The sequence below is a fragment of the Mustela lutreola genome, chromosome 2, assembly GCF_030435805.1.
Source record: "Mustela lutreola isolate mMusLut2 chromosome 2, mMusLut2.pri, whole genome shotgun sequence".
In the NCBI taxonomy this organism is placed as follows: Eukaryota; Metazoa; Chordata; class Mammalia; order Carnivora; family Mustelidae; genus Mustela; species Mustela lutreola.
The window spans coordinates 168,386,655-168,399,219 of NC_081291.1; the positions used below are offsets into that span (position 1 = coordinate 168,386,655).

The 12,565-nt window shown below is 43.9% G+C and overlaps 1 protein-coding gene across 1 annotated transcript; it reads left to right on the forward strand.

Moving 5' to 3' along the window:
- Positions 1-2,213: 2,213 nt before the first annotated feature.
- Positions 2,214-12,364, forward strand: DPPA4 (developmental pluripotency associated 4). Its single transcript, XM_059165065.1, has 7 exons — positions 2,214-2,241; positions 4,201-4,308; positions 5,329-5,477; positions 5,564-5,614; positions 5,881-6,190; positions 8,477-8,672; positions 12,334-12,364. Exons 1-7 carry the CDS (start codon positions 2,214-2,216, stop codon positions 12,362-12,364), a joined length of 873 nt encoding a protein of 290 aa, XP_059021048.1.
- The last annotated feature ends 201 nt before the right edge of the window (positions 12,365-12,565 follow it).

The following is a 12,565-nucleotide window of genomic DNA, read 5'->3' on the forward strand; positions in this document are numbered from 1 at the left end:
GGGCTTGATCCCAGGACACTGAGATCATGACCCGAGCCGAAGGCAGCGGCTTAATCCACTGAGCCACCCAGGTGCCCCCAATCATGAATATTTTTCAACTAAGGAATAGAGCTCGATGCATTGACAAACATTTTAAAAAGCAGCAGTTTTGGGCGCCTGGGTGGCTCAGTGGGTTAAAAAGCAGCAGTTTTTTCTTTTGACTACTAACCATTCATAAAAAATTTTACACATAAACGTATTTCTCTAAGGAAACAAATAAACTTACGTATATTACTATTTTACATTTGAGAAGTCAAATACAATGTCAAAAACATTGTATTTGTTCAAGATTGCTTATAAATTTATAAGCATATTCATTTATAATATTTGTAATAAATTTATTTCCACAGCTCCAAGCCCAACGAAAGTATTTGGCTTTTTGCTTCATTTGAGAACTCAGTATTATTACTTTCAATTGTGCTCAAATATTTTTACAATTAAAATGTGATATATATATATGACACAGCTTACCAGTTGTTTCTTTTTTTTAATCGTTGGTGCAATTCTTTCAGAAATTATTTTCCTCAAAATCATGGTAGGTCTAAGAATTCCTAAATCATAATCTCAATATATACTCCATCTCTCTCTTTTTTTAAAGATTTTATTTATTTATTTGACAGAGATCACAGGTAGGCAAAGAGGCAGGCAGAGAGAGAGTTCCAGGGAAGCAGGCTCCCTGCTGATCAGAGTCTGATGCAGTGCTTGATCCTAGGATCTGGAGATCAAGACCTGAGCTGAAGGCAGAGACTTAACCCGCTGAGCCACCCAGGCGCCCTATATTCCATCTCTTAATACAGAAATTATAAGTTGTACCTTGCCCAGGATGAGATGTCTCATCATCTGGGTTTGGACTTAATTTAGAATTTAGCATGTTACCTCCAATTACACTAGGAATAGAAAGATGATTCAATCAAACACTTTGTATATATAAATCTTGACTAGAAAGTTACTGATTTTTGCCTATGAGCCAGGGTAAAATACTTAACCAGTCAAAATCTCCATGTGACCTCCCAGACGGTTCTAAATACTTGCTTTCCTCTTTAGTACTTTGGGGCTTGTTCAGTTCTCATCTACACTTCCTTCTCCACTCCCGAGTCCCATTTACTTACATCGTGTGTCCGTGTATTACTATCCGGGGAGGATAGTATCACCTCCGTTCTGGGTAGGGCTCATCTCTTCTTCATCATTTTGAGGCAGGCAGTGAGAGGTAGGAAAACAAAACAAAGGCAGAGCTTTGTAACCTGACCCAGGAAGGTTTGAATCCCACAATTGCTGGCTCTTAACGTAGAATTTTTCTTCCCTTCCCATATCTGATCCCCCTCAAGTTTGACAGGGAGGAGCAATCTGAACGGGAGGTATTTTCAGACTAATTTTAAAGAGAGAGTCTTGACCTTGTTTGAGAGTTGGTAGGTCAGAGGCTTGAGGGGGAGGATAAGGCTCACGGGACCTGATTTCTGGTTCTCTTACTGCATCATCCAGCAAGTTACCAATATAATGTTGTCCGTACTTTCAGCATCCACAAAATGGAGGACAATAAAATACTGGCTATGGAACTTTTAAACCTAAAATCTGGAACAAAACAAAAACTCAATAGACTTTACAAACTACTCTTACTGTTTGTGGGCAGATAGGAAGGGGTATGAGTGTAACCTGGGAAGGTGGAGCTGCGATTGGCTGAGTATCTTGCTGAAGAAATAAAATGATGTGGGACAAGATTAAGGTTTTGCTTCCTTCAAACCACCAGTCCGGCTCTGGAATTCTTTTGTTTCCACAAGTTGCCTCATTAAATCCCTTCGAACATCCTGTGGAGAAGTCTCTGGGAACTTTTATTTCTCCCTTGGATTTTTCGGAAGGAGCTTCCAACTGCCGGATGTCTCCTGAACCACACGGTAGGGGATTCTGTTAAAAAGCTCACAGAAGTGGTAGGAAAGGTATTACTAATTAATTAACACCAGAGACACCTCATGAATAAAAGAGTCCACATAATTAGTATTCACAAATTGTGAGGGAGGGAAGATGGGGGGGAGAAAAAGAAGAGCGCCCTTGGGTGACAGGAAGTGGGAGGAGACTTTTAAAAGACTTTTCGAAAAGGGAGGAGACTTTTAAAATCTTGGACCTAGGGCCGTTTAAGTAGCTAGAATTTTCTTTTTGTCAACCTCGACTTCTCTGTGGATATGGAGAAAGCAAAAGGCAAAAAGGTAAATACAATTTTAGTGGTTTTGTTTCTGTCTGTCTTTGAGAGCCTCGTCCTGTTTCTCCCTCCCGCTTGAGCACACTTGATCCTTGTTTTGAGGAGAAAAGAATGTGCCTTGATTTCCTCTTAAGAAAAAAACAAAACAAAACAAAACAGTAAAGTCCTAAATAACCATCTCAGCTGATAATATTGGGGCAAGGATACTGTATATAAGAAACAGGGCTTCCTATTTTGGTTTTGAAAAGATGCTTTATCCTGTGTTTAAGAAGATTTTGCTTTCAGGCCTGGAGGGGAGTGGTGACAGGAGAAGAAGGAGGTGAGGGGAAAACTTCAGGAAGAGGTCAAGGAACTGAGGTTGGTGGAGAGAACTAGATGCTTTAATTTGCCCTCAACAGACACCGGTCCTAAACCAGTAATGGTAGGTCTGAACCTGTCTTTTCCAAAGGTCACCAGGGCTATGGAATAATCCAAAGTCAGACATACTGACAAGCACGACAGGCAGAAATTAAAGGTAGAGAAGCTTTGGGGCGCCTGGGTGGCTCAGCAGGTTAAGCATCCAATTCTTGATTTCAGTTCACTGCTTGATTTCATGGTCAGGAGTTCAAGCCCCACAATGCCTTCCAGGCTGGGTGTGAACCTTACTTTAAAAAAAAAAAAAAAAAGCAGGGAGGATTTGAGACCTTTCAGTGGAACCGAACCACAGTGCTAAGGGAACCCGAACACTCTCAAACATCATTTTTGCTCAATTTTAAGACTTAAGACATTAGGCTCCAAAGTGAGTAGTTTGTGTTAAGGCTATGCAAATGTAAAATTTGTATATGAATGCAAAGCTGCTATAGTGATGTAAAATGCCATACAAGTGTTAATTTGTCCTGTGCTCCCGCCTTGAGGACACTGGAAAGGATTTCCACGTAGGGATTTTGTGTTCCTCAGAAATGCCTGCCTGTGTGTCTTTGGGTGAGGTAGCTTCTGCATCTGAAAAACAGAGTTGGAAATTGCTACTAGGTTGCTGTGGGGAGTAGTTAATGAAAGAAAATAAAAAATACATCAAGATCTTATGTAAGAGGTTTCTCTACAGATAACTGTATCCTCAACTGTTCTCTTGCTTCTGGTGTTCAATTAAACAATGTTTGAGGGCCCAGGAGGAGAGAGAAATTCTGCCCCTAGGCAGCTTACCTTCAAAGGGGGTAAGGAGCACTGATCAAATCCCACAAGCAAATGTAAAACTGACTGATAAGGGGGAGGTGGAGAGGCAACTTGGGAGTTGTGACCTGGTCTGAGGAGATTAGGAGGGGCGGCCAGGTGAGGGAATACTGGAAAAGAGATTCTGAAGGAGAAGTAAGATTTAAGAAAGTGAGTAGGAAGAAGGCTGGCGTGGGGTGAGTGAAATCTCTTCAGGCCACAGTAACTAGGCTGGAAAGGAATTCTATGACCAGCCCTTGGGGCCATGGAGAGGCTGGTCCGCTGAATTAAAGACATTTGTATATTTTCATACTAAACACAAGGAACCGCCGCAGGAGTATATATAGAATCCCTCTGGCAGTATTAGGGGAAAACTTCGGAAGAGATCAGGATGGAAGGAATGGGGGAAGAAAATCTTCAGGTAAGAGAATAAGGGATAGGGCAGGTGATACAGGTAAGGGCTCCTGCACCCGCTAGCCAAAGAACCTAGTTTCTTCTACTTCTGTGGTTGTTATCTATATTTTGTCTTTTTCATATTTTCGTCTTGGCCTCCCATTTCCCCATCTACCTCATTTTAGAAGTCAGCCTGGGGTTGAGATGATTTCCCAGAGGAGAAGCTGCACTGCCAGTGATGTGTCTAATGACTATCCTGGTGCCGTGGATGTGAGTTCTCTCGAGGCAGGTAGTGTGTGTGGTGGGGCGGGCACGCTCGGGAAGACGGCTCCTCTGTCCCCGGCAGAACTCCACCAAGTCGGGGGAGCACTCTCTGGCTGGCCTATCCGAACCAGCATCAGAAGAAACCAGAGAGAAGCAGCAGGCTCCCGGTGAACCAAAGTTGCAAAAAACCTCCGCCAGCGGGACCAAACGGAAAAGATCCATGAAAGAAGACAAAGGTAAGAAGTCTACAAGCCCTCAAATCTCCTTTCCTTGGGTTAAGAAGACTGAGGAATTTTCTGAAGGAATAGAAAAAGTAGGGGGAAAAAAAAGTCCTGTATTCTGAAAACCCTCCACTTCCTTTGGCGTTCAGCTTACTTCGCCCGCGCCTGAAGCCTTCTTTCAGCCACCTCTGTTAAAACTTGGGTGTCTTCAGGTTTCCAAACTCTGACAGTGTATTTGTTCTGTTCATCATTTTGACTTCACTCGCTGCTTAGTGTTAAGGGATCTCAGAGTACAGTGGTTTGGGGACAGACTGCTATAAATTTGAAATCCTATCCTTAAAACTCCACCTTCTTTTTCTAAGAATGGAGGATAATACTTAACTTAGCCAGGTCAGATGGAGTGGGCTGCAGGCCCCATTGTAGTGTATAGGGAATAATTGGGTAAAAATGCCTACATGATACCTGACTAGTAATGCGCACTCGGTAAAGCCTCATAACTGTTAGTGTCATTATAGTTGTCTATTCTGGAGTGTGTTCTAGAAGTCTTCCCTGGACAGTTGAGAGTGTGTGAGGAAGCTGTGTGCGGTGAGACCCAAGCACTGCCCAGAGTGGGGAGGGCTGATGTAATTCTGAGAACGGGTGGTTGTGTGTAGCATCGCCTAGTTGTTTGCTTTGTTCCTTGGTGAGGGGACCAGGCCCCACTGAGGATTACAATGTCGGGTTTAAAATGACTCTCATTCCCCTGGATTGGAAGTAAGATCTCTAGTACAGCCTCATTGAAGTCTGGGTGTAAGTGCCCACAAGGGAGCAAGTATGGAAGTTTCAGGAAGTAAAAACTGGAGCTTCAGAAGTAGTAAGTCCGTCCCAGGTTTGAGGTTGTGTCTTTTGGAAGTTCTGGGGTCTCTGTCAAGTCATTGAATCTGCAATGGGGATTGGGTTGGGAGAACTTAAAAGTTGTACTTTGACATTTTAAAAGGCTATCCCAAAGTGAATTATTGCTAATTTCATCCTGTTTTCCTCCTGCATCTTGTTCAGAAAAGAAGGAAGAAGGCAGTGGAAAAGTAAGACTTCGGAAGAAAATCCCAGTTCCTCCATTACCTTTGAAATTGCCGCCCGCCAACATGCTTCACCGAGACGTCCTGCGGGCCTGGTGCCAGCAACTAAAGCTGAGCACCAAAGGCCAGGTGACTGCCCAGGGTCAGAGGCAGTGCTCCTGGGGGGAGGGGGAGGATCCTTACTTGATTTTTAACTCCTTTTTCTCTTGTCTTAGAAACTGGACGTATATAAGAGAATCTGCGAATATGCTTACCCTGATCAACAGGTAAGTGATTCGTAGGGATTTGACAAAGGGGAAGCTTTAGTCCTCATTCTGATTACCTAATGGAGCATCAGAAAGTCCGTGGAGGGATTACTTTAGCCTCTCCTTCCCTCTGAAGGGAAATAGCACACCCACCCACCCACCCACCCACACCGACCACCCCCTTCCACCCCTACCACCAGCCACTTCACACCAAAATTGGGCAAAATCGTAAAAATTGGACTGCACTTCTGACAGCACCTTAACCTTGCAAACCCTGTTTATAGAAGAATATTCCTGTCACCGCAGAGGAGGCCAAGATTCTCTCACAGTCACAAAGAAGATCAAAGATGGAGCAAGGGGAAATGTCTCTGGAAGGTTTTGGAAAAAGGGTATCTTCGGACGGGACCTACCCTCCTGAGGTGGCTGCTCCCCCTGAGGGTGGGGCACCCACCTCTGTGGGGTCTGGTGCTCTCCTGGAGGGAGTCGATACCGTTGTTGTGACAACTTCAGCCCCAGATGCTGTGTTTGCCTCCTGGTCGAGAATTGCAGGCAGGGCTGGCAAGACGGAGACCGTGGAATCGCCACAGGAGGCCCACGGTAAGCCCAGGCTTGAGATTTCGCTCTGGTCCTGTTGAAGGAAAAAATGCAATTGATGTTAACCTCCAATCAGTTTTAGGGTATATAAAAATCACCTGAAGGGTTGGTGATTCCTGGGCCCTACCCACAGAGTTTCTGATTCAGAACTGAGGTAGGGCCTGGGAATTTTCTTTTCCAATAATTTTTCAGCCAGTGCTGATGATGCGAGTCTGGGGACCGCACTTTGAAAACCACTGCTGCAAATTATTGATGTCATCAGAAGGGAATGGCAATCTGTTTGGCTTTCTTTCCTCTTCTTGAAGGAATTCAAAGAGCACGCTCTAAAATCAGCTGCCTGAGCTTAAGCCTGGGATCTTCTAAAGTCTGTTAAGTGAGTGACATTACCAAGATGTTTAAGACAGTTCCCAGTTTTCTCACCATAAAATAGGTTAATAGTTACACCTACCTCATAATGTTGTAAGAATTACAGGATATAAAATTAAGAGAAACCATAAGCTGGTTAGCCCAGTACAATGCCTTTTGAAACCCCAAACCCATTTCATGCAGACCCTCCCAGACCATTCCGGTTTAGTCTTTCTATTGAAGGAAACCAGAGTATGTCATCCCAAATTATACCTGTCCTAAATTGTTTTAAAATGTATAATAAAAATTGCTTTGAGCTGATGGCAATTAAAGAACAGTCAACCCAGAAAAGTCCCTTTTTACTGCCTATAGGCAGCTTATAAATTCTCTTTTTGCTGGAGATAGTCCACTGAGAGGTGGCACCAGAGATACCTTATTTATTAAGTTCCTTCCCCATAGATTGACCTGCCCACTCTCTGCCGCCCCCAGGAGCCTAAAACTGCTTCCCTTTTTCCTGTTGTTTCTCTACAAATTCCTCTTTCTTTGTAAAAAACGAGGATTCTGAGCCACCATTTTGAGTTCGTTTTCGTTGGTGGTTTCTTCAAGGGATGTGTGCCATATGCATTAAGAAACTGATTTTCGAGGGGCGCCTGGGTGGCTCAGTGGGTTAAGGCCTCTGCTTTCGGCTCGGGTCATGATCCCAGGGTCCTGGGATCGAGCCCCACATCGGGTTCTCTGCTCGGCAGGGAGCCTGCTTCCTCCTCTCTCTCTGTATATCTCTCTGCCTACTTGTGATCTCTGTCTGTCAAATAAATAAATCTTTAAAAAAAAAAAAAAGAAACTGATTTTCGGGGCGCCTGGGTGGCTCAGTGGGTTAAGCCGCTGGCTTTGGCTCAGGTCATGATCTCAGGGTCCTGGGATCGAGTCCCGCATCGGGCTCTCTGCTCAGCAGGGAGCCTGCTTCCTCCTCTCTCTCTCTGCCTGCCTCTCCATCTACTTGTGATTTCTCTCTGTCAAATAAATAAATAAAATCTCGGGGGGACCTGGGTGGCTCAATTGTTAAGCTCAATTGTTAAGCATCTGCCTTCAGTTTGGGTTACAATCCCAGGGTCCTGGGATTGAGCCCTGCATCAGACTGCTGCTCAGTGGGAAGCCTGATTCTCCCTCTCCCATCCCCCCTGCTCCTGTTCCCTCTCCGGCTCTCTCTCTCTCTGTCAAATAAATTTAAACATCTTTAAAAAAAAAAAGGAAGGAAGGAAGAAGGAAACTGATTTTTTTTTTAAATCTTTTTGTGAAGGAGTCCCTGCTCCAAACATAGGATGGGCAGAAGTAAAGTTTTGCCTCTTTGTACTATCATTTACCACACTTGGAGCTATACCACTTCCAGCTACACTTTTTCCACCGAAAAGTTTGTGGGGTGTGTGTGTGTGTGTGTGTGTGTAAGGTTTTATGTATTTATTTGACAGAGTTCAAGTAGAGGAGCAGGCAGAGGGAGAGGCACCCAGGAACCTCTCCTTTTTAAAGTTTTAATAAAAACTGTTTTGTATGGTTTTCTAAAAGGGCACCGGACAGGGATGCCTGGGTGGCTCAGTTGGTTAAGCAGCTGCCTTCAGCTCAGGGCATGATCCCAGCGTCCTGGGATTGAGTCCCACATTGGGCTCCTTGCTCTGCAGGGAGCCTGCTTTTCCCTTTGCCTCTGCCTGCCATTCTGTCTGCCTGAGCTCGCTCGCTCTCACTCTCTCTGACAAATAAATAAATAAAATCCTTATAAAGGGGAGGTGGGGGTGCGCAGGACAGAGTAGGTTAAGCTAGGATTCCAAGGCTTGTATCTTGGAGCCGGCACTTAAGAAAAGTAGAAACAAAGACCATGATCTATTCTTGACCAGAAGAACATCAGAATTTAGTCATGCTGTCTTCATTTTTCTTTCCCTTTTCCTTCTCCAGGTGTCAGGTGGTGTGTGGTCCATGGAAAAAGTCTGCCTGCAGACACAGAAGGTTGGGTTCACCTGCAGTTCCATGCAGGACAAGCCTGGGTGCCTGAAAAACGGGGAAGAGTATGTGCCCTGTTCTTGCTACCAGCCTGCAATTTTCCACCCCCACACTTGGAGGACAATATGCTGTGCCCCAGATGTGTTCGGAGGTAAGTACCTGGTGCCTTTCTACAAACGAAAACTGGACACCTGGTGTTCAGTTAGGGTAGAGAGGAGATGCATGTTAATTTTAAATAGATCCGTATTTCTTACACGAGCTGTCAGTAAAGAGTTCCAAGAAAGTAATTACTGAGTTAAGTGTATTCCTAAGAAAAAGCATTTATAGGTCAGGGCTTACTGCTTCTGCCTAGAGACCCACCCATAATTGTGGAGAAACAGTATTGATTAAATACTGTATTACAGGTATATGCATGTCACAAAAATAATGACTAGCAAAACAACAGCAACAAAACCCCCTAAGTAGACTCCAGTCTAATGGGGATATTGCTCTGTAAACATAGTACGTGATGACTAGTATCAAAGAAGAGGTTTCTTGACTTGAAGGAAGAATTGCCTACGTGGAAAGAAGAAGAAAGCTCATTTTTTAATAGAGCAGCCAATGCCAAGGCTGAGAGAATTGAGGACAAAGTAGAAATTTTTAATATTTTAGTGTGACGGCTATGGTTAAAAAAAAAAAAAAAACAACAAAACTGCTTGCTCCTGGGGCGCCTGGGTGGCTCAGTGAGTTAAGCCTCTGCCTTCGGCTCAGGTCATGATCCCAGGGGCCTGGGATCGAGTCCCGCATAGGGCTCTCTGCTCAGCAGGGAGCCTGCTTCTCCTCATCTCTCTGTCTGTCTCTCTGCCTATTTGTGATCTCTCTCTCTCTGTCAAATAAATAAATAAAAAATCTTAAAAAAAAAAACTGCTTGCTCCTTATAAAGTGGGCATAATAATGCCTATCTGAAGTACTTTGAAGATTAGAAGAGTTAATAAATGTCAAATTCTTTTTTTCTTTTCCTTTTTTTTTTAATTTATCTGACAGAGATCACAAGTAGGCAGAGAGGCAGGCAGAGAGAGAGGAGGAAGCAGGCTCTTCACGGAGCAGAGAGCCAGATGCGGGGCTCGGTCCCAGGACCCTGGGATCACGACTTGAGCTGAAGGCAGAGGCTTTTTAACCCACTGAGCCACCCAGGTGCCCCAATAAATGTAAATTTCTTAGCACTGTGTCTGATGTGGGAAAGCATTAAAAAAAAAAAATGTAGGTATTAATTATTCCAGCGAGTGGGATTCCTTTCAATGAAGTCATAAAGATGGAAATATACAGTGTATGCAAAAAAACCAGTTTTTGGTTCTAATCGAGCACTATAGACTTTAAGTAATATCATTAGTTTAGGGTCTGATTATAGTCAGCTTTGAAGGTTTAGAATTTACCCAGTAGCCCATGGTGCTCTTTCAAATGATGCCTTTAGTTATGTGATCAATGAAATACCTCCATAATCACCAAAGAGCCTACTCTAGAAGTATAATTGTGAAGAGAAACAAAAGTTTTTTTGTTTTTTTTTCCTCTGTAATTTAAATTCTAAGCCAATTAAAATCAACAGTGACTGGCTGGTGCAGAATAGACCTGGGGAGGGAAGGGACCCGATAAATTTGTTCTCTGTAAACTAGACTAGCTAATTCTTTTAAGATTTCTGATTCTAAATAGGATGGGAAATATTTTTATTAAAAGAAGCCACTACTATTGACAAACAGGTGAGGTGGGGTGAGGTAAAGCAGGGTGAGTACTGTTGTTTCGAAGCCGTAGCAATAGCACTGGCTCAAGGAAGGGGACAGTCCTCCACTGAAGTCCCTTTTCTTGCAGCAACCATTTCCATAATTTTACCCAGGCCACTTCACTTTTCTGGGCCTCGGTTTCCACATCACTGATAAAAGGAGCCACATTGACAGGGAGGTGTGCAAAAGTCATCAAGGTATGAAAATTTAAGCAGCACCAAGAAGTTTGTATGCCTGTAAAGAAAATTTTTTTAAGATTTTTTATTTATCTATTTGACACACAGCACAGGAGCACACTGAGGCAGAGCAGCAGGCAGAGGGAGAGGGCGAAGCAGACTCCTCGCTGAGCAGGGAGCAGGGTCTCATGACCGGAGGAGGAAGGCAGCCACCTAACTCATTAAGCCACCCAGGTACCCCTGAAAAGAAATTTTTAATTCCAAAAGCTATTGTATTTAGGGGTTTTGTTTGTTTGTTTCCATTATATTTACTTTTATAGAGAATCTACTGAGGAGGATGAAGTACAGGTTTTTTTTTCCCCCAAAATATATACATTGCATTGGTCATAGTACAGGACTATAATACAGTAGAAATAAAAACAACAAAAATCACTTTATTTTTTAAAATTTATTTTTATTGAAGTTCAGTTAACATACAGTGTATTAATTGGTTTCAGAGGTGGAGGTCCATGATTTATCAGTTTTCTGTAATACCCAGTACTCATTGCATTATGTGCCCTCCTTAATGCCTATCACCCAGTTTTAAAGAAAAGGATATATATGCAAAATTTTGTAGTTTCAGAGATTAGAGTGTAGGGGCACCTCGGTGGCTCAGTGGGTTAAGCCTCTGTCTTTGGCTCAGGTCATGATCTCGGGGTCCTGGGGTTGAACCCCCACATAGGGCTCTCTGCTCAGCGGGAAGCCTGCTTCCCTGTCCCCTTCTGCCTGCCTCTCTGCCTACTTGTGATCTCTCTCTGTGGCAAATAAATATATAAAATCTTAAAAAAAAAATAAATAAAGTGAAGGACACGGAATCTGATCAGGTAGCTTTTTATTGGGTGATGGGCCACTGAAGGGTTGGAAGCAAGAAAGTGCACTGAGGCTTACATTGTAGAAGAGGGAAGAGAGTGAGATCTGTTAGAAAAATGTGGGAAAGTTGTTTTTAATAGGTTTTACAGGCCTAGCATCTTCTAAAGGTGCCAAAACAGAATCTGGCTTTAGGTAATATAAATGAAGCAGAAGAAGGTAGAAATGATACACTCGCTTGGATAATGGGAGATTCAGAGCAGTGAAGGATACAGGTGCCTTTTTGAGGCTTGAATACGTGAAGCAGACAAGTAGGAGGGGTGACTAGAGGTGTTTTCCAAAAGCACAAATGGAGAGGTGCATCAAAAGGATACTCAAAGGAGATTTCCATTGTGTTATATTGAAAAGGGTGTGCTTCTGGGCTTAGTTTGGTGCAGCCCAGAGATCCCTCTCCCCAGCCCTCAGTTGTGCTGGAACCATCCCCCCTTGGCCTACAGGGGCCCCATCCTTAGGGTCAAGGTTACTGAACATCCTAGGTCTTGGACAGTTGACAGAGGTAGAAGCCTGAAGTAGGTAGAACCCTCAGGTTAGACTCCTCCTCCCCCAGCCAGGAGTGGCAGCCCCAGGGCCCCACTTACTGTCTCTCACAGGACAAAGTATGTGAGTGTGCACTTGTATCTCCCCCTTCTGGCTGTCCTACTTCTTGCCAAGAATTGTTGCTGCCAAGCAAGTTGAATAAAATTGAGGTCACTCTGGAGAGTCCTTTAATGACCTACCAAGGCCACTAGGCAAATGGTAAAAAAATTCATTGGGGGACTTTTCCTGCCCATGGGCTGCAGATAGGAGCATATTACAGAGACATAACGGGCCTAATAGTTACTCCTTGATGACTTGGTTGCATGCTTTACCCCCCACTATCCTCAAGTTCAGGAACAGTTCCACCAGTGGCATTCTTGGCTGTTTTTAAGGGTGTAACTTAATGTTTCTTCTTGGATCTTATCTTTTTAAAAAGGAACATACTTTGTTTGCTTTGTAGGAATAAGGTGTTAATGAAAAGCCTCCAGTGAGCTCGCAGTACCAGGAAAAGGGGTACAGCGGTGATTATGATTACTGGTAGAAAGGGAACTACAAGCAACTCCGCAGTGCCACTGATGGGAACTGCAGGCTGCTCCACACCCTCCATCTTCCTGCTTCCAGGGCCCACGGGCCTGGTCCACTGCAGATGTTACCCTCCGACCCCTAGACCCCTACCAGGGCCTGCACTGTCG